The sequence below is a fragment of the Sebastes fasciatus genome, chromosome 2 (assembly GCF_043250625.1).
Source record: "Sebastes fasciatus isolate fSebFas1 chromosome 2, fSebFas1.pri, whole genome shotgun sequence".
Classification (NCBI taxonomy): domain Eukaryota; kingdom Metazoa; phylum Chordata; class Actinopteri; order Perciformes; family Sebastidae; genus Sebastes; species Sebastes fasciatus.
In genome coordinates, this window is record NC_133796.1 from 21,437,308 (window position 1) to 21,462,890 (window position 25,583).

At 36.5% G+C, this 25,583-nt stretch overlaps 3 protein-coding genes across 5 annotated transcripts; 2 read left to right on the plus strand and 1 right to left on the minus strand.

The window, feature by feature from the left end:
- The first annotated feature begins 7 nt into the window (after positions 1 to 7).
- On the plus strand, positions 8 to 1,792 carry LOC141761572 (uncharacterized). The gene is made up of 2 exons (XM_074624984.1): positions 8 to 99; positions 522 to 1,792. Exons 1-2 carry the CDS (start codon positions 39 to 41, stop codon positions 1,790 to 1,792), a joined length of 1,332 nt encoding a protein of 443 aa, XP_074481085.1. The 5' UTR covers positions 8 to 38.
- Positions 1,793 to 5,966: 4,174 nt separating this feature from the next.
- emc8 (ER membrane protein complex subunit 8) lies at positions 5,967 to 10,490 on the minus strand. 2 transcript variants are annotated; one of them, XM_074613863.1, is made up of 6 exons: positions 10,305 to 10,490; positions 9,950 to 10,150; positions 8,760 to 8,833; positions 8,561 to 8,630; positions 7,667 to 7,761; positions 5,967 to 7,494 (listed from the first exon to the last, which is right to left on the minus strand). In XM_074613863.1, the coding sequence occupies exons 1-6, from the start codon at positions 10,347 to 10,349 to the stop codon at positions 7,335 to 7,337; spliced, it is 645 nt and encodes a 214-aa protein (XP_074469964.1). In that variant the 5' UTR covers positions 10,350 to 10,490; the 3' UTR covers positions 5,967 to 7,334. The 2 variants fall into 2 exon arrangements, with proteins under 2 accessions (XP_074469964.1, XP_074469972.1); XM_074613871.1 differs by having other exon boundaries at positions 9,950 to 10,484.
- Positions 10,491 to 11,250: 760 nt separating this feature from the next.
- cox4i1 (cytochrome c oxidase subunit 4I1) lies at positions 11,251 to 14,914 on the plus strand. Of its 2 annotated transcripts, none has more exons than XM_074613903.1 (5): positions 11,251 to 11,330; positions 12,543 to 12,619; positions 13,930 to 14,094; positions 14,269 to 14,400; positions 14,592 to 14,914. In XM_074613903.1, exons 2-5 carry the CDS (start codon positions 12,544 to 12,546, stop codon positions 14,726 to 14,728), a joined length of 510 nt encoding a protein of 169 aa, XP_074470004.1. In that variant the 5' UTR covers positions 11,251 to 11,330; position 12,543; the 3' UTR covers positions 14,729 to 14,914. The 2 variants fall into 2 exon arrangements, with proteins under 2 accessions (XP_074470004.1, XP_074469994.1); XM_074613893.1 differs by having other exon boundaries at positions 11,252 to 11,334.
- The last annotated feature ends 10,669 nt before the right edge of the window (positions 14,915 to 25,583 follow it).

A 25,583-nucleotide genomic window follows, 5' to 3' on the forward strand; every position in this document is an offset into this window, starting at 1 on the left:
CTACGTCCGCGTACAGGAAAGGGGTGATTTTAGTTCTTATGAGCAGTATTTTTGTTTATACCTTTGAGCCAGTGAGTGCATATATCCCCATTGACTACTGTTCGCAGCAGGAGGGGTTAATTTGAGGTACCTCTAGTACAGCTGAGTTTACCACTGACAGCTGCCTGGTACTATTATGGCTCCCCAGACTTGTCGGTTCTGTGGGGCAGGCATGGACATCTGCGACGGTCACCGTGAGTGTCCGTCTTGTTTGGGCAGGGCGCATTTAATGGATGACGTTGATTGCCCATGTCCAGCAGCCATTGATCTGCCTCTGGAGGAAAGGGCCCGGAGGGCTAGGCTTGAGGGGCATTCCCAACACACTGCGGCAGCTGCTCCCCCTAGTAGGGAACGAGAGCGTCGCACGGAAAACCGCTCCCGCAAGCGTAAACAGGGGCAGTCCCAGGGGCATGGAAAAAAACGTGCCACAGAGACTAACTCTCCGCCACTGCAGAGTCCAGCCCCACCTGTAGGTGGGGCAGGGGGGCAGGTGGATACTCGGTCTCAAATCCTGGCCGCCATTCGTGGTCTGGCAGACAGGGTGAGTAGAATGGAGGCTCAGGGAGCAGCTCCACTGACTGCGGCTTGTTCGGAGGGGATCTCCCCTAGGGACTTGCCGGCATATGGAGAACATCAGGCAGTTCACCCTGATGCTATATCACTCTATGCACAGGGTTCTCCCTTGGAGGACGAGGGTCACCCAGAGATTGCTGAAGAGTCACATTGCCTTAGCCTATCTCACACAGGTGAATCTGCGTCCGTAGACGATGGTACTGGCGATTCTGTTCCCAGTGATGTGTTTTCAAAGGTTTTGAGTGCGGCTAAGATTATGGGCCTTTCAATTCCAATCGAAACCCCTAGCTCATCGGAGGGAGTCTGGGCCGGCATCTCGCAGTCTCGCCCCTCAGTGACAATTCCTGCAGCCGAGGATTATTGTCAGATGTTAAGGCGGTCGTGGAATAATCCTGGTAGCGCCCCTCAAATTAATCCGGGGTGCAGGAGGCTAGCCAAGGCACAGTACCCCCATGAGTCCGGTTTGGGCGATATGCCGCCTGTAGAGAGGGAAATGGCAGCTTCAACCCCTCTAGGCCCAGATAAGGTGACCACTAATCCACACTGTCCTCGTAAGGAGTGCAAGAAGACAGACCACTTGGTTTGTAGGTCCTATAATGCAGCCGGCCGCGCGGCGCGTGCAGGAAATGCACTCGCTCTCTTGTTAGCAGCGCTCAGAAGGACCGCTAGTGCGGGTGGTCAGGACACCAGAAACCTGATAGATGCGGCCCTGTCCACACACTCCCAGCTTACTCGTGACATCGGTTCCGCTATGTCGTCAGCCATGATGGCCCGCAGACAGATCTGGCTAGCTCAGACAACCCTCCCCGAGAACATCAGGAAGGAGCTTAGCAACATGCCGGTGGTACCGGGTAGAGTCTTTCACTCTGACTCCCAGAGTGTCTTGGAGAAAGCTGAACAGTCTCTGTGTACTCGAGAGAGCGTGCAGCGCACATTCAGTCGGCCTGCAGCGACGAGGCAGAGACCAACGGGCCAGCAGCACCAATTCCAGGCTGCCTGGGGTCATCCTGAGCCCTGGATGCATGGCAGGCGCCAGGGCTCAGGTGCACAAAGTTCGGGTGATGCTGCAGGAAGACTGCGACTGCAGCATCAAGGGTTTCAGCCCCGGCGTACAGCAAGAGGGGCTCCTCAAAGGAGACGCCCCCCCAAAGGTCCAGGGACCCAGGGGGCCTCTGCATAGGAGTGGTGGGGAAGCCGCCAAGGTTCACTCCCAGCTACGCCTGGACAGCTGGGAGAAGGAAGTCTTATACCCCTAGGTAGTGGCTACTGTTGCAAGGGGTTACAGAATTCAATTTCTGCGGCGGCCCCCACCTTTTTCCAGGGTCCAGATGACGTTTGTCAAGGACCCATTCCAGGCAAAAGTTCTGTCCGAGGAGATTGCAATCCTCCTTCAGAAGAACGTAATTGCGAAGGTAAGGCCCAGCGAACAGCAAGCTGGCTTTTATTCAACATATTTCCTTGTTCCCAAAAAGGATGGTGGGATACGTCCCATCCTGGACCTCCAGCGCCTAAATACCTACATAAAGGTTCTGCCGTTCAGAATGCTGCACACACGGCACATTCTAGAGTCGATAGAGCAAGGGGAACGGTTCACCACTATCGATCTAAAAGACGCGTACTTCCACGTCCCCATTTGTCGATCTGTCACCACTCCAGAGGGCAGGCTTAAAGATCCTGCCATACCTGGACGACTGGCTGGTCTGCGCTTCATCTCGCGAACAGGTCATGCAGCATACCGGGAGGGTCTTAGCTCATGTCCAATCCCTTGGTTTCAGGGTGAACTTAAAGAAAAGCAACCTCGAACCGAGGCAGGAAACAGTATTCTTGGGGCTTTGCCTGAACTCACTTGTGATGAAGGCGTCCCTTACCCCTCAGAGGGTTGCGAGAATCCTAACGGTCTTGCGTATCTTCCGACTGGGCAAACGCCTACAGTTGCTTCACTTTCAGAGACTGCTGGGGTTGATATCATTAGCAGTGTTGGTGATTCCGCTGGGCCTGCTCAGGGCTCGGCCCCTGCAGCGGTGGCTGAATGCGTTCAACCTCCATCCACGGAGGGACAGGCATGTGAAGCTCAGAGTGACTCAGTCATGTCAGAGAGCTCTGAGCCCATGGAGGGACCACAAGTTGCTCACACAAGGTGTACCCTTGGGCAATCTGCCTTCAAGGAGGACTTTGGTGTCCCAGGACAGGCTGGGGAGCAGTCTGGGAGGGCAGAATGGCGAGAGGTGTTTGGAAACCTCCATGGGACACCGAACACATCACGAGTGGCCGAAGCTTTTTTTTCTAAAAAATTTATAAAAAAAAGTCTGAAAAGTATTCGAAAAAAAAAAGTCTGAAAAATGTTGGAAATAAAAGTCTGAAAAATGTCCAGAAGCAAAAGTCTGAAAAATGTCTGAAAAAAAGGTCTAAAAAATGTTATGTAAAAAAAAAAAGTCTGAAAAATGTCCGGACACAAAATCTGAAAAAATGTCAAAAGTCTGAAAACATATCCGTAAAAAAAAAAAAGGTTTGAAAAATGTCTGAAAAAAAGGTTTGAAAAATGTCTGAAAAAAATGTCTAAAAAAAGTTTGAAAAATGTTGGAAAAGAAAAGTCTAAACAATGTCTGAAAAAGGTAAAAAAAAAATTAAAAAAAAGTCTGAAAAATATCTGACACAAAAGTCTGAAAAATTTGAAAAAAAAGTCTGAAAAATTGTATTTAAAAAAAAAAAAGTCCAGAAGCAAAAGTCTGAAAAATGTCTTAAAAATATTTGAAAAAAAAGTCTGAAAAATGTCCGAAAACAAAAGTCTGAAAAATGTCAAGAAAAGTCTGAGAAATATATATATAAAAAAAAAAGTCTGAAAAGTATTTGAAAAAAAATGTCTGAAAAATGTCCAGCAGCAAAAGTCTGAAAAATGTCTGAAAAAAGTTTTAAAAAATTGTATGTAAAAAAAAAAAGTCTGAAAAATGGCAAGAAAAGTCTGAAAATATGTATTAAAAAAAAAGTCTGAAAAATATTCGAAAAAAAAAAAAGAAAAAGTCTGAAAAATGTCTGAAACAAATGTCTGTTTGAAAAATACTGGAAAAAAAGACTGAAAAAAAGTTGGAAAAATGTTGGAAAAAAAAGGTTTGAAAAATATCCGTGAAAAAAAAGGTTTGAAAAATGTCTGAAAAAAAAGTCTAAAAAAGTTTGAGAAAATCTAAACAATGTCTGAAAAATGTTGGAAAAAAAAGTCTGAAAAATGTCCAGATGCAAAAGGTCTAAAAAATGTTATGTAAAAAAAAAAATTCTGAAAAATGTCCGGAAAACAAAAGTCCGAAAAATGTGAAGAAAAGTTTAAAAAATATATATAAAAAAAAAGTCTGAAAAGTTTTTGGAAAAAAAAGTCTGAAAAATGTTTGAAAAAAAAAAGTCTGAAAAAAAAGTCTGAATATTATTTGAAAAAAAAAGTCTGAAAAAGTCCAGAAGCAAAAGTCTGAAAGATGTCTTTAAAATATTTGAAAAAAAAAGTCTGAAAAATGTCCGGACACAAAAGTCTGAAAAATGAAAAATGTCCAGAAAAGTCTGAAAATTATATATATATATATATATATAAAAAAAAGTCTGAAAAATATATAAAAAAAAAAGTCTGAAAACTGTCCAGAAGCAAAAGTCTGAAAAATGTCTGAAAAAAGGTCTAAAAAATGTTATGTAAAAAAAAAAAATCTGAAAAATGTCCAGAAAAGTCTAAAAAATATGTATATATAAAACAAAGTCTGAAAAGTATTTGAAAAAAAATGTCTGAAAAATGTCCAGAAGCAAAAGTCTGAAAAATGTCTGAAAAAAGGTTTAAAAAATTGTATGTAAAAAAAAAAGTCTGAAAAATGTCTTGACACAAAAGTCTGAAAAATAGCAAGAAAAGTCTGAAAATATGTATAAAAAAAAAAGTCTGAAAAATATTCGAAAAAAAAAATGAAAAAGTCTGAAAAATGTCTGAAACAAATGTCTGTTTGAAAAATGTTGGAAAAAAAAGTCTGAAAAAATATCCGTGAAAAAAAAGGTTTGAAAAATGTCTGAAAAAAAAGTTTGAGAAAATCTAAACAATGTCTGAAAAGGTAAAAAAAAAAAAAAAAAAATGTACGAACACAAAAGTCTGAAAAATGTCAAGAAAAGTCTGAAAAATATATATAAAAAAAAAAGTCTGAAAAATATTCGAAAAAAAAGTCTGAAAACTGTTTGAAAAAAAAGTCTAAAAAAAAGATTGAAAAATGTTGGAAAAGAAAAGTCTAAACAATGTCTGGAAAAAGGTAAAAAAAAAAAAAAAAAATGTCTGAAAAATGTCCCCAAAAAAGTCAGAGAAAAAACAATTTGAAAAATGCTGGAAAAAAAGACTGGAAAAAATTTCTGAAAAAGGTAAAAAAAAAAAGTCAGAAAAATGTCTGAAAAAAATGTCCGTAAAAAAAAGTATGAAAATTGTCTGGAAAAAAAAGTTGGAAAAAAAGTATGAAAAATATCCGTAAAAAAAAAAGTTTGAAAAATGTCTGAAATTTTTTTTTTTAAATGCTGGAAAAGAAGACTGAAAAAAAGTTTGAAAAATGTTGGAAAAGAAAAGTCTAAACAATGTCTGAAAAAGGTAAAAAAATATCCGTAATAAAATGCATTTTCCAGCTAATCCAAGGGGATATTAAGTCGTTTATTACGTTTAAGAAAAAGGAGAATCTTCTCAACCCATAAAGGGACACTTAATCCTTCAGTTTATCAGAAACATTTACATTCAAAATCAACAATTTTGGAGATACTGTAAGTGGTTTTCACTGGACAGGAAGGGTATGAAGTTGTAATCTGAAAAGTAAAAATAACTTCCAAACAAATGAGGTTGAGAAAAAATTACAATAGTTGCTTTTGAGATGTAGGCTACTGAATTAGAAGTCTAAAGTTGCATAAAAGGGGAAAGGAAGGTAGCCGACCTCAAATTTGTACAGTACTTGAGTAAATTAATAAATAGCTAGTTTCAGTCTCTTGAAGACAGAAACAACAGGGGTCAACCTCAAACCAAAATCTTTTTAAAGTTTCTACAGCTGCATAGTATCTTCTTTAGCCTTGGGAGAATCTGGTAATTTTAAATATTTTGAATAATTATGAGATTGTTATACTGTTGTCACTTGTTTCGGATTTGCGCGTCTTATAGCTATAATAATGAAAAAATAAATTTTATATTTTCCCCTATATCCTTTATTACACTTCCTATAATTGATGAGCATCTGACTAATTTATAATAGTTCTGTTGTTCCACAAGGTGGAGCCATGTGGAGTAAAGTTATGGGTGAATATCATCTTCTAGTATCGTAGAATTTATGAAATTCTGACAACTCATAACAAAACATTTTTCATGAATATTTTTCTGGCTGACATAAAGGCTTTTATAGATTCAAACTCAGGACTTTTCAAACCTCCTTTGTTATATTCTCTGACCATTTGGCATTTGTATGTAATGCTACATATTTGGTACTCTTTCTAATCCCATTCTTTTCCCTGTAGTATTTCTACTTCACAATGTTAGTTATAACATGGTTTTATTATAAATTCTGTCATGCAAATTGACATATTAAATGACACAAATCTGACAAAGACTTAGTTTCCAAAGGTGGTTTCATTGTACATTCAGTTCATAAAAGTTCTGTAAAAAATGTGACATCCACCCAATTATTTAATAACTCTTACTGATTAATTCTAATCTGAAATACAAAGGTAGTTCTGTGTCCTCACATTAAGTATTTAAATCTTTAACATTATTTATTAAATAGTAGGATTTAGAGTGGTCATTTAAGTATAAATACAAACTATTACCTAATTCTTACAACAGTTACCCAGTTAAAACAAAATTCACACATTCCTGTGATCTGATTCGGTGTACTCCTGAACGAGTCTTCCAGGGCAACAACCAAAAGCCAATATACCAACATGTGTATCATCTAGAATGGCATTCTGAAGTGCACCAGGAGCAAAAACAGGACACATGCATCATAGAAATGTTTACATAAGCATTAATATTTTAAAAGTCAAAGCTCTTGAGTCAATCATCCCATTGTTATTGCTGGTGCATCTACAGATGGACTCGAGCTGACATGTGACATACAGTCAGATAAGAAATAACAGATTCCCGTCTCTCCGATTCTATGTCATCTATATACTTATTTTGTTTAATGTTTTTAATTAAACTGCCAACAAACATCTTCAGACTACAGTTCTACATGTGAATTTAGTTTCAGGGCTTCAAACAAACTAGACATTTAATAAAGAACATGTATCCATGTCATATCTCAGTAGTACAATCATCTCCTTAAATTTTTAATAATTTAGGACTTGATTTCTGTATGGCTACTGCCCGTAAAATTTAAAAGGGAAAAAATAGATCAAATACTCTAGAATTTAATTTTATGCACACAACTATGAATAAACACAAACCATTGCAGAAAAAAACCTGTTACAGTTGCAGTCAAAAACATAATTGCCTTCATCACTTCAGTATCACCTTGTAAAAGGTGGACACATGCCAGGAGTGCACATATGGCGCTTGCCCTTGAGAGATTTTGGCTAACCAGTCAGTGATCCGCAAGTTCCCCTCAGTACGAGGGTCTTTTAATGGAACAAAGACCATGCGTTCAGCATTTTTGTACTCCTGTGCTACACGACAAGTAGCATCATGCATGCTGAAACGGAAGCAATATTTGTCTGCATGTCCAGGGTTCTCTGGACTGAGTCTTTTAGCACAGATCCAGGACGGACTTGTTGATCACAGGGTTGGTCCAGTCGTTCCTCAGATCATCCAAGTGATTGTCAAAGTCAATCAAGTTCTCGTAGGACCTGCCCTCTAACAGAGCAGATGTGATCTTCTGTGCTTCGCTCCAGTCCTCAAAACAGTCACTGGAAGACAAAAACACAATTTTGGCAATTAACACCTGAAACATATCTAGACAATGTACACTGTTTTGCTAGTTAATGAGAGGGACACAGAGATATTGTATGCCAGAAGCTGTGGTTGAGGTTGCACAAGTACAGTCTTAAGTGAAATAGCTTGAAACACAGAGACACTTACGAAGTTACTTCTCTGTTTTTCCACTTGTTTTCATGATGGTCATAGATAAGCACAATGGGCTCAAAACAGCTCATTGTTAATCTATTGTTGTCCACCTGAGGGAAAATAAAACAGAATAACAGAATTTACAAGGGATTTAGTGGCATACAGACCTGTTGGGTATAGCTTTACAGGACCAGACCATTGTATCACATGTTTCAGGGAAATCCCTACTAATAATGTATACTTTACAATGCTGCTAACCATTTAAAAAATATAAATATTATAGCATTTTAGATTGGGTTTCTACCAGCTTCCAGGCAGCCAATTGCATTAATTTTGTTTGATCATTATTAAAATATCATTTTGCAGAAACTTGCTTTATGTATTTAACCAATCAGTGAAAAATACTGTTACTTTTAAACACTATCATTGGATGGTGATCCAGTTTAAGAGACACAGACTGGAGAAATATTCAGAGTCGGTACATGTAGGAGGTAGTGGGACATCCCAAACTTGAGAGGAAGCTGATTAGAAGCCGTTTAAAAGCAGCCAAATCAATGCAGGAACATACTAAACTCACATCATCCCTTTCAGAATGTTTGTACAAAATGTTCCTTTTTTTCCACCCAACAACGGCCTGCAGCTACACATCAAATATCAGATTGTGGAACTAAATGTTTGCGGTGACAAATTACCTATTTCAGATTTTCAGACTGTAAATTGATTTTTATATACAATACTCAATTAAAACCAGTGGCTGTCTTCTTGGAAGGTAGGATGAACACATTTGTTAAACTAAAAATTCACCACATGCTTTGAAAAATCAGAAAGTCGGCAGTAAAGTATCTACATAACTTGAGGTAAATGGACAAAACATATAGTCCATTAACAGCCTAAATTATTTACTATTACCATAACAATAGCTGCGTCACTGAAGTTGTCACAAATCCTGGCAGCCACTTTTTCTGCAACTTGGTTGGGTCTGCAAGAGAGAGAGAGAGAGGACCAAAAAAATGAGTGCATCAGAGTCAAGAGTAGTTTGAGGCATGGTTTATATGATTGTTTTTCTGAAACAGCAGGTGTGTTGGTGTCCATTTTTGTTTATCTGTACCTTGAATCCTTTGTTTCATTGGCTTGATAATATCCAGCAATGACGTAATTGTTTTCTTTACACCAAGTATCAATCTGAGATAGAAGCCGTGGAGCCAACATGAAAGGACAGAAGGACAGTCAGTCAGATCACATTTATCTTCAACAAGAGAAAATGTATACTTCATTAGGGACACAAAGCTAAATGAATGCAATCTAAAACGACCCTGCAATAAACATAGTTTAGTGGACTGTGGCAAGTGAGCCCCGAATACAAAGAGTAGTCAGTATTTATACATTTAAAGCATAACACGAAGATAAGTGCAAAGAAGAAAAGAAGAGAAGGATAGAAAGTGTATCAATGCGTCAGCACACAGCAGACAACAGAGCATCACAAGACATAACAAGTATTTCAGCAATCTGTTGTTTGCAGTTACAGAGATCTAAAATGTCAGGTCACTGTCCTATGGTGACAAAGTTGAACATGTGAGGCCCTGAGATTGTCTAAAGGTACAGTGTTAAACTGCAGATATGAAAATTGCCATTACACTTGATAATATCCAGCAATGACGTAATTGTTTTCTTTACACCAAGTATCAATCTGAGATAGAAGCCGTGGAGCCAACATGAAAGGACAGAAGGACAGTCAGTCAGATCACATTTATCTTCAACAAGAGAATATACTTCATTAGGGACACAAAGCTAAATGAATGCAATCTAAAACGACCCTGCAATAAACATAGTTTAGTGCAGTGTAGATTAAACATATTGCAGTGTAGTTAAATAACTACAATAACTAGTTAATAAACAGTTTATTGCAGGGTTGTTTTAGATTGCATTAATTTAGCTGTGTGTCCCTAATGAAGTATAGAGACAAAAAGCTAAATGTGTCCCTATACTTCATTAGGGACACAAAACTAAATGAATGCAATCTAAAACGACCCTGCAATAAACTATGTTTATAGAGTAGTTTGTGGTGCTATTTTTGTTAAACTGAGAGGTGATTCTAATATTTAGTCTACCCTCAATGGGGGAACAAGTGGATATTAAAACCACCTGTTCAACAATTCAGCAGCACCACAACTACAGCCCACTAAATGACCATGAATCAAAACAGTTTAAGCAAAACTGAAATGTTGTTTTGCAGCACTGGTGTATTAGACTGCATTAGTTTACAAATGTGCAACATGCAACTGTATATATTTGACTTACCAGTGTTAGAGCTACTTCAAGCATCGGTGCCAGAGCAAGTGTACCGTGAAACAGCGGAACACAGTCCACACACAACACCGGTTCACCGTGGCTGTCTTTCTTCTTCTCCTTCGTTTTCTCTGCCACCAGCAGCCCATTCACGGCGCATTGAGGATACTTGGCAGCATGTAAAACCATTTTACAGTAAGCCTGACTTGTCAGCTGAATAGGCATGTTTCAAGAAAATCGTGCAGAATCGGTAAAAAAAGAAAACAAAGAGAGATCTTGAAGAAGTGAAGTCTGCAGGATGAGGAGGAGACTGCTGCCTGCTATACCGTTAGCTAACAATAATGCCCAGAGAAAAGTAGAGATCTACCTCAGCAGTCACCTTACTGCCAGAATATGTGGTTGACGCGAACATGCAAGCTTTACAATTAGCAAAAATCCCAATGGTCTTTATGCAAGTTGAATGACTATATGGCGAAATGTAGCAGAGCTAATCTGACTTCCAGCTCCACCACTCGTTTCTGCAGCACCGGTGGTGCCGTACATCAGAATGGAAATATCGTAAAACAGGATCATCATCCATCCGGTTTCACCTCTTTTGTAAATGTGACTTACGTGTTTCCGGTCACAAATCTTTATTATCTCTTTAACAAATAAGGTAAAAGAGACTCCTATCACACCCACACTCCCACAACTTTTAGTTGGTGACTGTGACTTTAGTGAAATCAAAATCCCAAACAAAACAATTATGTATGTACATATATGTATGTGTATGTATATATATGTGTATATATATGTATATGGATGTTTGACCAGGAATATTTCAAAGGAAAAGTGCCCTAAATGACAGGGTGTAACGTCCTAGACCTCTATCAATTTATCATGATTTATGTTTATTTATTATTATTATTATTATTTTTTTATTATTTTTTTTAAAAATTTATTTATTTATCTATGTATTTATATTCATTCTTGTACACTTTATATATATATATATAAAACTCTCACTTCTTTTAAAACAAAGCTTAAAACTTTACTGTTTACGGGTGCCTTTTATTCTGACACTGCACTATAACTTTTACTCTTTTGAGTTTTATGCAATTTTAGCTTCTATCCTAGCTTTTATTTTTAGCTTGTTTTTATTTTCTAATTTTTAATGTTTTAATGTTTTAATGTTTTTATAACTGTTTTAATTATTTCTTTTGCATTTTGTCGCAATGTTCTTGAATGTTTATGTAAAGCACCGGTGGTGGTGCCGTAAATCAGAATGGAAATAACGTAAAAACAGGGTCATCATCCATCCGCTTTCACCTCTCTGTAATGCGACTTACGTGTTTCCGGTTCCACAATCACACTTCCTGTAAGATCATCAGCTAGCGGCAGCGAGGAAGAGACAGCAGGTCGTATTCTTAATTTATTATATCAATAACACCCTCTAACTATATAGAAATACATCACACTATACTAACACACTCTTTGACATTGTATGTAATCAAAGAGTAAATAATAACCCAAGATAAATGGTACTTAACCGAAATAATCGGTTATGTACAGGTGACTTTGTCAGAGCTAACCGGAGCTAGCACGATGAGCTAATGTGCCAGCTAGCTGTGGTTAGCTTCGTTCACATCAGATCTGTGATGGTGTGTTGCTCAGACAGTAGTTAAATGTTATAGGTTTGTATGCATACAGTCTTAGTAAATGTGGAAGTGTTGGTTTGTGCAGTATTGGCTCAATAAAACTGGTATATCTGTGGTTATTTCTCCAGGGCGCTATGACCTTGTGTTTGCAGCTAAGGCTATCTAACAATAGACCTCTGGTTTGGGCCAAAGACATAGAATAGGATTGGACACACAATGTCATCATCAACAAAGTAATTTAACGTACATGTAAATAAAAAAAATTTTTTATGCAAGCTACTTGACTTAGTCTGAATGCTGTCAAATGCAGGAAATCGTATTATATATTACAGATTTGCCACCAAATAATTGTTCTTTAAGTATCAATTATATCAGTAATTAATTTATATTTCTGTAAGACAGAGATAAAAGGTAATAATTCGTTAGAATAATTATAAATAATAATAATTATAGTTAGACAAATTTAGGTAAATTTAATTAGAGTATATGTATGGCTCAATAAGGAAGCTGGTTAATGATTAATAATTGATTTATGGAGAAGGGGTGTGATTAAATAAGTTTATACTTCTCACTCCTTTTGGAATATGTAAATCAAGGCATCAAGTGTTTGAAAATTTATTTTTCTTATGCTTTTCATTGCATGTAAATACTACTTGTTTCTGACTGTCCACTTGTTGGTATGATCATTTTTTTCTTTCTTTTTTTTGTATTCTACATGTTGGAAATACATTTTGAAATGAAATGAAACGTTATCCAACACCTGCCATGTGCAGTTTAACACAAGCTAACTATTTCTTCTTACTATTTGATATACTTGGTCACTAGAAGAAACAGGATAATTTTTCATGGTAACATTAGTTTGTTGAAAGTTCAAACGGATTGTAAGGAGTATGTGTAAACATGCTGATGTGTTTGAATGTATGCAAGTGTGATGTTTGCTCATATCTTTCATATGACCTCCTCCACAGAATGCTGGCCACCAGAGCTCTTCGCCTTGTTGGCAAACGTGCCATTTCCACATCTGTCTGTGTACGTGGAGGACATGGTAAGTGTGACCTGAACTGACATGGAGTATTTTCTATTTTTGGCAGAGGGGGATAACACTAGATTGATATTGCGCCTCATATAATCGTGGTTTTTACATTACATTGGAATTACAGAGCAAAAAAAAACTGTGTTCTTTCACAGTGATCTTTAAGGGCCCATAATGTTTGTTTATCTCACAATAATGCACCCAAATGTGTTTAGAGTAAAGCAAAGTCCTTTAATAAATTTGCTTAGAGTGGGGCTAGAATTCAATGAAAATGTTTTCCCCCAAAATGATTAAGAATTCATGTTAACTTGTTTATATAAACATCACTTTTATCTGTCAGTCCCAACAACACATTTCCATCCTGTAATGTGCATCTGGCTGGTGTAAAGAATACACTTTATCTTTCCTCTCATCTCACCACTACCTGACACCTTAGCTATGTACATCTGGCACTTTGCATAAGTTAGATCTAAGAATTAGCACCCTATAAACATTTTCCAGCCACCAGAGAAGCATTTGAGTGTGCCAATGTACAGCTGATTTAAGTGTTTGTATCAGCATAGTTTCTTGTACCAATCTCCTGCAAGTACAAGTGGACTGGCACTCATTTAAGTATTACTGATTGACTACAGGAAGTTACACTTTATTTATTTATTGTAAATTACTAAGATAGTATTTAGACATCTATTCAATGATGGCACGTACCTTAATATATGTGGAAATATCAAGTGACATACTGAATATTGTGTGTATTCTAAGTACTAGCTCAGGAACAGGAAGTCCTAATGTGCCATGTAGAGATTAGAGCTGATTTTGTGGGTTAGCACATCCTCAACCAAATCTGAACAAACTTTGTTTGTTTTCTTAGTTAAATTTCATTAACTAATCAAACCATTCATAACTAATCTCTGATGTGGTTATAGGTGACAGAGTAATCAAACCAGAGGGGGGATTTGCGGACCTTATTATGTGCAACAAAACATCTGTGTTTTATATACATTTCAACAAATACTGTTGAAATATATTATTTCACTATATTTTGACAAGATTCAGAGTTAGGCTAAAATAGTGACTTACTTCAGAAGCTGAGGAATATTGTAGGTGTTGTGGTGCAAGAGTGACATGACAAAGAACACAGCAGTGCAATGCTCACAGCAGTCAGCACAGTACCTACTCTTTCAGTGTTTAACAGTACAGTCTTACAAAAACAAAACTTGTTAGTCTTGGAATACACATCACATTTCAGAGAAGGTTAGCGTGAATCTAGGCATTTGGTGTTAGTGAAACTTATTTGATGAGGTATTCTTTGTCATCCCTTGCAGGTGTCGCTAAGGTAGAGGACTACACTCTCCCTGCCTACTTTGACAGGCGGGAGAATCCTCTTCCAGATATCTGCTATGTGCAGAACCTAAGTCCAGAGCAGGCATCCCTGAAGGAGAAGGAGAAGGGCGCCTGGGCTGCACTCTCTGATGATGAGAAGATTGCATGTAGGACTTAACTGCACTGCACTCTGCTTTTTTGAAATGCTCATAATTATTTTTCAAACTGAGTTTGTTATCAGAAAATATTGTATTAATGTAGTAATGTGTTAATGATAAAGTCATTTTTCATCTGATCTATTACAATTGTAATCATCTAGTTTTTGTGTTTCCAATGTTCAGTGTACCGCATCAGCTTCAAACAGAGCTTTGCTGAGATGACCCAGGGATCGTCAGAGTGGAAGTCTGTGGTTGGAGGGATGTTTTTCTTAATCGGCTTCACTGGCCTGATTGTGCTCTGGCAGAGAAAGTATGGTATGTCTGCCCAAAAAGTGTAACAGCAAGATTGGCAATGATGTGTGCAAATCTGTTGAAGATTTTATGTAGTGATGCCTCTGTTTTCTATATGTAATCAATTCATACAGAGAGGAATGCAATTATGTATTACACTTATTTGCTTGCAGTTTCATTAAGCACATTACTTAACACATATTGTCTCTTTGCAGTGTATGGACCCGTCCCACACACATTTGAGGCCGAGTGGAAAGAGAAGGAGCTGCAGAGGGTGTTGGACATGAGAATGAACCCAGTGGAAGGCTTCGCATCCCAGTGGGACTACGAGAACAAGCAGTGGAAAAAGTAAAGGCCCCAGAGGATCATAACACATACTTGAAAATAAAGTCAGACCAACTCAAAGATACAAGAATAGCTATATTTCTGTATTCATCAATTGTTCACATTACCTCAGTCTGTGCATTTTGGAAGACCTCTTCCTCTTAAGGTCATCGTGTATTATAGAAGTGAGAATAAAAATGGTTAAACTTATAAAGCTTCTCAGTTGTAATGTGTTTACTCTGAACTCCTATGTAATGAATGTTTTTACATTAAATGACTGTTTCATATAACAAATGGAAGAGTGAAGGACTATAACTCACCCCATTTAATTTGTGATTTTAATCTAAAATTGGTGTAGTTGTCTTCCATCAAAAGTTAATTAATAATTATATTTTTATTAATTAACTTTTATATATGGGACATTTAGCTCAAAATCTCTTTAAAAGAGGTTGAAACTGAATGTTATTTAAGTGAAATTGACTTGAGAATTTCTCTTACGTGTTCTATATTGAGCTCAGAAGCTTTAAGAGCAGCAGATAGTTCACCTTTTCAATGCAGCTTAAACAGGGTTGAGATCTGATAACATTTAATTTAATTTATTTATTAAAGATTTATGATTCATACAATTGTGTTCAATGCAAATGATTACACTCCATACAGCAGGTTGGTACAGTGATTTGGGAGACTGGCCCTGAACCAGAAGACCTGGTTTTACTCTCAAGCTTCCACTGTGCTGAAGTGTGCCAAAAGCAAGCCACTGAAACTATATATTGTGACGTAACCATTTACTTTTCAAATGATGGTGAAAAGTCCACTGCTAACATCCAAAATTACACTGATGTCCAAAAAGTGAAAATACATTGTTTTTTATTAAATTTTCCTAACATTCCTAACCAGTGGCGGCTGGTGGATTTTTTTTTGGGTAGGGCCAATCAATTTCAACAAACATCCTAGTACGATTCAATGCAAAAAAAGGTATCAAAAACGCATTACTACTTTGCAGTTACATTTTTATCATTTATTCCAACACTGACATAAGGACATCTTATTCATACAATTCAGTATGTTAATATAACATACGACAGATCATTTATAAAGGAAATGGGCTGTGAGAGAAGAGAAGTGGAGAGAAGCGAGAGACGAGAAGACAAGATCACGCGAGAACTGACATGAACCCTGACGAGAACAGAGAGAGACACACGTGAACGTGCGCGCGCACACCATGGGCCAAATCAGTTTGGCCCTCCCGGAAGTCTTTTTTACGGCGCTGATTGGATGAATTGTATGTCATTCATGCTTGTAATCATATATCTTTAATCAGTGATTGGCTGTATTGCTTATTAGACCCGCCTTCCTTGGGCCAAATCCATTTGGCCCCAGAAAGTGCACATGCAGCAGAGCAGCTGAGAGGTGCACTAGCAGAGAGTTCAAGGAGGAAAGCAGATATTTGGCGCAGTTATCCTATTTTACAAATATTACGGGTATATTCCATAGGTCAAAAACACACATATTGACAATTTTTAGAATTTTTAGAATTTTTAAAATTAATAATTTTATAATTTTTTTTTCTTTTTTTTGGTGGCTCAAGGTGGGTGGGGCCAGGCCCCGTGGCCCTCTATTGGCCGGCCGCCACTGTTCCTAACATACTAAACTGACATTTTACATGACATACTTTTTAAAAAAAAAAAACCTAACCTAACATCCTGACTTATCACGAAATCTTTTCATCACGCACTATACTAGGCTAACACTCCTAACATACCTAACATGCTATAATACCCTTTTTTTTTTTTTTTCTTGACATAAGAGTCATGGACAGAGGGGAAAACAGAGAGAGAGATGCGGCAAAGGACCACAGGCCGGATTCGAACCCGGGTCAACCGCGGACTAAGACTGAGTCTTGGCCATACATGGGCGCCCGCTGTACCAACTGAGCTAGCCAGGCGCCCACTATTGCCATTTTTGACATACTATATAAATCTAGTTTTCATGACTTTTTTTGTGGCATACTATATATACAATGCCATTTTTCGAATGTACTATACTATACATTTTTTTATGACATTTTGATGACATACTATACATCATTTTACATCACTAAAGTTAATGATTAATAATTGATTTATGGAGAAGGGGTGTGATTAAATAAGTTTATACTTCTTTTCACTCCTTTTGGAATATGTAAATCAAGGCATCAAGTGTTTGAAAATTTATTTTTCTTATGCTTTTCATTGCATGTAAATACTACTTGTTTCTGAATGTCCACTTGTTGGTATGATCATTTTTTTCTTTCTTTTTTTTGTATTCTACATGTTGGAAATACATTTTGAAATGAAATGAAACGTTATCCAACACCTGCCATGTGCAGCTTAACACAAGCTAACTATTTCTTCTTACTATTTGATATACTTGGTCACTAGAAGAAACAGGATAATTTTTGTATGTATGTATGTATGTATGTATGTATGTATGTATGTATGTATGGATGGATAAGATAAGATAAGATAAGATAAGATAAGATATTCCTTTATTAGTCCCGCAGTGGGGAAATTTGCAGTGTACATCAGCAAAAGGGATAGTGCAAAAAACAAGATGCATCAGCTAACACGGTAAAAAAAAAAAAGAGCTAAACAAAGTGTAACAAAATACGAACCATTTAAATAGAAGGAAGTATAAAAATTGGAGCAGTATATACAGTATTGACAATAAACAAACTATTAACAAAATTACACCAGTGGAAAATGATATTGCACAGTGAGTGTAGGAGCTAAAGTCTACTACTGTAGCTACTGAGGTGATTAGCCCTGGACTGACGCGCTTTTCGCTGTAGATGGTACCTTTAGTTGTCTGTTGTGCTGTACAAAAGTGATCCTGAGTCCGCTCGTTGGTTTTACAATAACAGTTCATTTATTCTTAATATGGTATTAAAGAAGCAAGTCCAGTTACCATAGCAACGAGTAAACAATAACAACACGGCAAAACAATTCAGCGTCCCTGCGGTCAAAACCCTTTGCCCTTCCGGGCTAAACCCTGACGCCAACAACACACCTCCTTACCTACATGCCCGTAGCTGGGTCAATCAATTAACACAGCCCCACCTAGTGTTCCTAAAAGTGAATTACACTACAACCTCTGTATGCCAGCATACATCATACATCATGTTTTGGCTCTTACAGTGAGAATGAAATGAATGAATGAAATTCCACCTGAAAAATATCAGGTAATTGTCAGTTTTTGGTGTGTAAGTGGTCTACTGGGAGAAAAGATAACAAATAGTCAATATGATTAAGATAAATATATCAGTAATGAATTGGTATTGTGATAAAGTCATATTATAAGTAATGTTTTGGTATTCTGGATTGATAACAAATTTAAATTTTGATAAGGATAATTACATCAGTAATTCATTTATATTTCTGTAAGACACAGATTAAAGGTAATAATTATAGTTACAATAATTATAAATAATAAAAAGTATAGTTAGACAAATTCAGGAAAATGTAATTAGAGTATATGTATGGCTCAATAAGGAAGCTGGTTAATAATTAATAATTGACTTATGGAGAAGGGGTGTGATTAAATAAGTTTATACTTCTTCTCACTCCTTTTGGAATATGTAAATCAAGGCATCAAGTGTTGACAATTTACTTTTCTTACGCTTTTCATTGTATATAAATACTACTTGTTTCTGACTGTCCACTTGTTGGTATGATCATTCTTTTTCCTTATTTATTTATTTATTTATTTTTTGTATTCTACATGTTTGAAATAAATTTTGAAATGAAATGAAAAAAGGAAATAAGCAATGGAAATAAACCAAAGGATTCACTTTGTATATTGAGCTCAGAAGCTTTAAGAGCAGCAGATAGTTCACCTTTTCAATGCAGCTTAAACAGGGTTGAGATCTGATAACATTTAATTTAATTTATTTATTAAAGATTTATGATTCATACAATTGTGTTCAATGCAAATGATTACACTCCATACAGCAGGTTGGTACAGTGATTTGGGAGACTGGCCCTGAACCAGAAGACCTGGTTTTACTCTCAAGCTTCCACTGTGCTGAAGTGTGCCAAAAGCAAGCCACTGAAACTATATATTGTGACGTAACCATTTACTTTTCAAATGATGGTGAAAAGTCCACTGCTAACATCCAAAATTACACTGATGTCCAAAAAGTGAAAATACATTGTTTTTTATTAAATTTTCCTAACATTCCTAACCAGTGGCGGCTGGTGGATTTTTTTTTGGGTAGGGCCAATCAATTTCAACAAACATCCTAGTACGATTCAATGCAAAAAAAGGTATCAAAAACGCATTACTACTTTGCAGTTACATTTTTATCATTTATTCCAACACTGACATAAGGACATCTTATTCATACAATTCAGTATGTTAATATAACATACGACAGATCATTTATAAAGGAAATGGGCTGTGAGAGAAGAGAAGTGGAGAGAAGCGAGAGACGAGAAGACAAGATCACGCGAGAACTGACATGAACCCTGACGAGAACAGAGAGAGACACACGTGAACGTGCGCGCGCACACCATGGGCCAAATCAGTTTGGCCCTCCCGGAAGTCTTTTTTACGGCGCTGATTGGATGAATTGTATGTCATTCATGCTTGTAATCATATATCTTTAATCAGTGATTGGCTGTATTGCTTATTAGACCCGCCTTCCTTGGGCCAAATCCATTTGGCCCCAGAAAGTGCACATGCAGCAGAGCAGCTGAGAGGTGCACTAGCAGAGAGTTCAAGGAGGAAAGCAGATATTTGGCGCAGTTATCCTATTTTACAAATATTACGGGTATATTCCATAGGTCAAAAACACACATATTGACAATTTTTAGAATTTTTAGAATTTTTAAAATTAATAATTTTATAATTTTTTTTTCTTTTTTTTTTTTTTTTGGTGGCTCAAGGTGGGTGGGGCCAGGCCCCGTGGCCCTCTATTGGCCGGCCGCCACTGTTCCTAACATACTAAACTGACATTTTACATGACGTACTTTTTAAAAAAAAAAAAACCTAACCTAACATCCTGACTTATCACGAAATCTTTTCATCACGCACTATACTAGGCTAACACTCCTAACATACCTAACATGCTATAATACCCTTTTTTTTTTTTTTTCTTGACATAAGAGTCATGGACAGAGGGGAAAACAGAGAGAGAGATGCGGCAAAGGACCACAGGCCGGATTCGAACCCGGGTCAACCGCGGACTAAGACTGAGTCTTGGCCATACATGGGCGCCCGCTGTACCAACTGAGCTAGCCAGGCGCCCACTATTGCCATTTTTGACATACTATATAAATCTAGTTTTCATGACTTTTTTTGTGGCATACTATATATACAATGCCATTTTTCGAATGTACTATACTATACATTTTTTTATGACATTTTGATGACATACTATACATCATTTTACATCACTAAAGTTAATGATTAATAATTGATTTATGGAGAAGGGGTGTGATTAAATAAGTTTATACTTCTTTTCACTCCTTTTGGAATATGTAAATCAAGGCATCAAGTGTTTGAAAATTTATTTTTCTTATGCTTTTCATTGCATGTAAATACTACTTGTTTCTGAATGTCCACTTGTTGGTATGATCATTTTTTTCTTTCTTTTTTTTGTATTCTACATGTTGGAAATACATTTTGAAATGAAATGAAACGTTATCCAACACCTGCCATGTGCAGCTTAACACAAGCTAACTATTTCTTCTTACTATTTGATATACTTGGTCACTAGAAGAAACAGGATAATTTTTGTATGTATGTATGTATGTATGTATGTATGTATGTATGTATGTATGGATGGATAAGATAAGATAAGATAAGATAAGATAAGATATTCCTTTATTAGTCCCGCAGTGGGGAAATTTGCAGTGTACATCAGCAAAAGGGATAGTGCAAAAAACAAGATGCATCAGCTAACACGGTAAAAAAAAAAAAGAGCTAAACAAAGTGTAACAAAATACGAACCATTTAAATAGAAGGAAGTATAAAAATTGGAGCAGTATATACAGTATTGACAATAAACAAACTATTAACAAAATTACACCAGTGGAAAATGATATTGCACAGTGAGTGTAGGAGCTAAAGTCTACTACTGTAGCTACTGAGGTGATTAGCCCTGGACTGACGCGCTTTTCGCTGTAGATGGTACCTTTAGTTGTCTGTTGTGCTGTACAAAAGTGATCCTGAGTCCGCTCGTTGGTTTTACAATAACAGTTCATTTATTCTTAATATGGTATTAAAGAAGCAAGTCCAGTTACCATAGCAACGAGTAAACAATAACAACACGGCAAAACAATTCAGCGTCCCTGCGGTCAAAACCCTTTGCCCTTCCGGGCTAAACCCTGACGCCAACAACACACCTCCTTACCTACATGCCCGTAGCTGGGTCAATCAATTAACACAGCCCCACCTAGTGTTCCTAAAAGTGAATTACACTACAACCTCTGTATGCCAGCATACATCATACATCATGTTTTGGCTCTTACAGTGAGAATGAAATGAATGAATGAAATTCCACCTGAAAAATATCAGGTAATTGTCAGTTTTTGGTGTGTAAGTGGTCTACTGGGAGAAAAGATAACAAATAGTCAATATGATTAAGATAAATATATCAGTAATGAATTGGTATTGTGATAAAGTCATATTATAAGTAATGTTTTGGTATTCTGGATTGATAACAAATTTAAATTTTGATAAGGATAATTACATCAGTAATTCATTTATATTTCTGTAAGACACAGATTAAAGGTAATAATTATAGTTACAATAATTATAAATAATAAAAAGTATAGTTAGACAAATTCAGGAAAATGTAATTAGAGTATATGTATGGCTCAATAAGGAAGCTGGTTAATAATTAATAATTGACTTATGGAGAAGGGGTGTGATTAAATAAGTTTATACTTCTTCTCACTCCTTTTGGAATATGTAAATCAAGGCATCAAGTGTTGACAATTTACTTTTCTTACGCTTTTCATTGTATATAAATACTACTTGTTTCTGACTGTCCACTTGTTGGTATGATCATTCTTTTTCCTTATTTATTTATTTATTTATTTTTTGTATTCTACATGTTTGAAATAAATTTTGAAATGAAATGAAAAAAGGAAATAAGCAATGGAAATAAACCAAAGGATTCACTTTGTATATTGAGCTCAGAAGCTTTAAGAGCAGCAGATAGTTCACCTTTTCAATGCAGCTTAAACAGGGTTGAGATCTGATAACATTTAATTTAATTTATTTATTAAAGATTTATGATTCATACAATTGTGTTCAATGCAAATGATTACACTCCATACAGCAGGTTGGTACAGTGATTTGGGAGACTGGCCCTGAACCAGAAGACCTGGTTTTACTCTCAAGCTTCCACTGTGCTGAAGTGTGCCAAAAGCAAGCCACTGAAACTATATATTGTGACGTAACCATTTACTTTTCAAATGATGGTGAAAAGTCCACTGCTAACATCCAAAATTACACTGATGTCCAAAAAGTGAAAATACATTGTTTTTTATTAAATTTTCCTAACATTCCTAACCAGTGGCGGCTGGTGGATTTTTTTTTGGGTAGGGCCAATCAATTTCAACAAACATCCTAGTACGATTCAATGCAAAAAAAGGTATCAAAAACGCATTACTACTTTGCAGTTACATTTTTATCATTTATTCCAACACTGACATAAGGACATCTTATTCATACAATTCAGTATGTTAATATAACATACGACAGATCATTTATAAAGGAAATGGGCTGTGAGAGAAGAGAAGTGGAGAGAAGCGAGAGACGAGAAGACAAGATCACGCGAGAACTGACATGAACCCTGACGAGAACAGAGAGAGACACACGTGAACGTGCGCGCGCACACCATGGGCCAAATCAGTTTGGCCCTCCCGGAAGTCTTTTTTACGGCGCTGATTGGATGAATTGTATGTCATTCATGCTTGTAATCATATATCTTTAATCAGTGATTGGCTGTATTGCTTATTAGACCCGCCTTCCTTGGGCCAAATCCATTTGGCCCCAGAAAGTGCACATGCAGCAGAGCAGCTGAGAGGTGCACTAGCAGAGAGTTCAAGGAGGAAAGCAGATATTTGGCGCAGTTATCCTATTTTACAAATATTACGGGTATATTCCATAGGTCAAAAACACACATATTGACAATTTTTAGAATTTTTAGAATTTTTAAAATTAATAATTTTATAATTTTTTTTTCTTTTTTTTTTTTTTTTTGGTGGCTCAAGGTGGGTGGGGCCAGGCCCCGTGGCCCTCTATTGGCCGGCCGCCACTGTTCCTAACATACTAAACTGACATTTTACATGACGTACTTTTTAAAAAAAAAAAAACCTAACCTAACATCCTGACTTATCACGAAATCTTTTCATCACGCACTATACTAGGCTAACACTCCTAACATACCTAACATGCTATAATACCCTTTTTTTTTTTTTTTCTTGACATAAGAGTCATGGACAGAGGGGAAAACAGAGAGAGAGATGCGGCAAAGGACCACAGGCCGGATTCGAACCCGGGTCAACCGCGGACTAAGACTGAGTCTTGGCCATACATGGGCGCCCGCTGTACCAACTGAGCTAGCCAGGCGCCCACTATTGCCATTTTTGACATACTATATAAATCTAGTTTTCATGACTTTTTTTGTGGCATACTATATATACAATGCCATTTTTCGAATGTACTATACTATACATTTTTTTATGACATTTTGATGACATACTATACATCATTTTACATCACTAAAGTTAATGATTAATAATTGATTTATGGAGAAGGGGTGTGATTAAATAAGTTTATACTTCTTTTCACTCCTTTTGGAATATGTAAATCAAGGCATCAAGTGTTTGAAAATTTATTTTTCTTATGCTTTTCATTGCATGTAAATACTACTTGTTTCTGAATGTCCACTTGTTGGTATGATCATTTTTTTCTTTCTTTTTTTTGTATTCTACATGTTGGAAATACATTTTGAAATGAAATGAAACGTTATCCAACACCTGCCATGTGCAGCTTAACACAAGCTAACTATTTCTTCTTACTATTTGATATACTTGGTCACTAGAAGAAACAGGATAATTTTTGTATGTATGTATGTATGTATGTATGTATGTATGGATGGATGGATAAGATAAGATAAGATAAGATAAGATAAGATATTCCTTTATTAGTCCCGCAGTGGGGAAATTTGCAGTGTACATCAGCAAAAGGGATAGTGCAAAAAACAAGATGCATCAGCTAACACGGTAAAAAAAAAAAAGAGCTAAACAAAGTGTAACAAAATACGAACCATTTAAATAGAAGGAAGTATAAAAATTGGAGCAGTATATACAGTATTGACAATAAACAAACTATTAACAAAATTACACCAGTGGAAAATGATATTGCACAGTGAGTGTAGGAGCTAAAGTCTACTACTGTAGCTACTGAGGTGATTAGCCCTGGACTGACGCGCTTTTCGCTGTAGATGGTACCTTTAGTTGTCTGTTGTGCTGTACAAAAGTGATCCTGAGTCCGCTCGTTGGTTTTACAATAACAGTTCATTTATTCTTAATATGGTATTAAAGAAGCAAGTCCAGTTACCATAGCAACGAGTAAACAATAACAACACGGCAAAACAATTCAGCGTCCCTGCGGTCAAAACCCTTTGCCCTTCCGGGCTAAACCCTGACGCCAACAACACACCTCCTTACCTACATGCCCGTAGCTGGGTCAATCAATTAACACAGCCCCACCTAGTGTTCCTAAAAGTGAATTACACTACAACCTCTGTATGCCAGCATACATCATACATCATGTTTTGGCTCTTACAGTGAGAATGAAATGAATGAATGAAATTCCACCTGAAAAATATCAGGTAATTGTCAGTTTTTGGTGTGTAAGTGGTCTACTGGGAGAAAAGATAACAAATAGTCAATATGATTAAGATAAATATATCAGTAATGAATTGGTATTGTGATAAAGTCATATTATAAGTAATGTTTTGGTATTCTGGATTGATAACAAATTTAAATTTTGATAAGGATAATTACATCAGTAATTCATTTATATTTCTGTAAGACACAGATTAAAGGTAATAATTATAGTTACAATAATTATAAATAATAAAAAGTATAGTTAGACAAATTCAGGAAAATGTAATTAGAGTATATGTATGGCTCAATAAGGAAGCTGGTTAATAATTAATAATTGACTTATGGAGAAGGGGTGTGATTAAATAAGTTTATACTTCTTCTCACTCCTTTTGGAATATGTAAATCAAGGCATCAAGTGTTGACAATTTACTTTTCTTACGCTTTTCATTGTATATAAATACTACTTGTTTCTGACTGTCCACTTGTTGGTATGATCATTCTTTTTCCTTATTTATTTATTTATTTATTTTTTGTATTCTACATGTTTGAAATAAATTTTGAAATGAAATGAAAAAAGGAAATAAGCAATGGAAATAAACCAAAGGATTCACTTTGTATATTGAGCTCAGAAGCTTTAAGAGCAGCAGATAGTTCACCTTTTCAATGCAGCTTAAACAGGGTTGAGATCTGATAACATTTAATTTAATTTATTTATTAAAGATTTATGATTCATACAATTGTGTTCAATGCAAATGATTACACTCCATACAGCAGGTTGGTACAGTGATTTGGGAGACTGGCCCTGAACCAGAAGACCTGGTTTTACTCTCAAGCTTCCACTGTGCTGAAGTGTGCCAAAAGCAAGCCACTGAAACTATATATTGTGACGTAACCATTTACTTTTCAAATGATGGTGAAAAGTCCACTGCTAACATCCAAAATTACACTGATGTCCAAAAAGTGAAAATACATTGTTTTTTATTAAATTTTCCTAAC

Excerpts from the sequence above, each read along its gene's own strand:
- emc8 (XM_074613863.1), bottom strand. The coding sequence starts at position 10,349 with ATGTTCGCGTCAACCACATATTCTGGCAGTAAGGTGACTGCTGAG. Across the intron at positions 8,631-8,759 it reads AATGAAACAAAGGATTCAAG|ACCCAACCAAGTTGCAGAAA; the intron begins GTACAGATAAAC and ends TCTCTCTTGCAG. Across the intron at positions 7,495-7,666 it reads AAAAACAGAGAAGTAACTTC|TGACTGTTTTGAGGACTGGA; the intron begins GTAAGTGTCTCT and ends TTTGTCTTCCAG.
- LOC141761572 (XM_074624984.1), top strand. The coding sequence starts at position 39 with ATGAGCAGTATTTTTGTTTATACCTTTGAGCCAGTGAGTGCATATATC. Across the intron at positions 100-521 it reads ATATATCCCCATTGACTACT|GGGGGCAGGTGGATACTCGG; the intron begins GTTCGCAGCAGG and ends TAGGTGGGGCAG.
- cox4i1 (XM_074613903.1), top strand. The coding sequence starts at position 12,544 with ATGCTGGCCACCAGAGCTCTTCGCCTTGTTGGCAAACGTGCCATTTCC. Across the intron at positions 12,620-13,929 it reads CTGTGTACGTGGAGGACATG|GTGTCGCTAAGGTAGAGGAC; the intron begins GTAAGTGTGACC and ends CATCCCTTGCAG. Across the intron at positions 14,095-14,268 it reads TGATGATGAGAAGATTGCAT|TGTACCGCATCAGCTTCAAA; the intron begins GTAGGACTTAAC and ends TCCAATGTTCAG.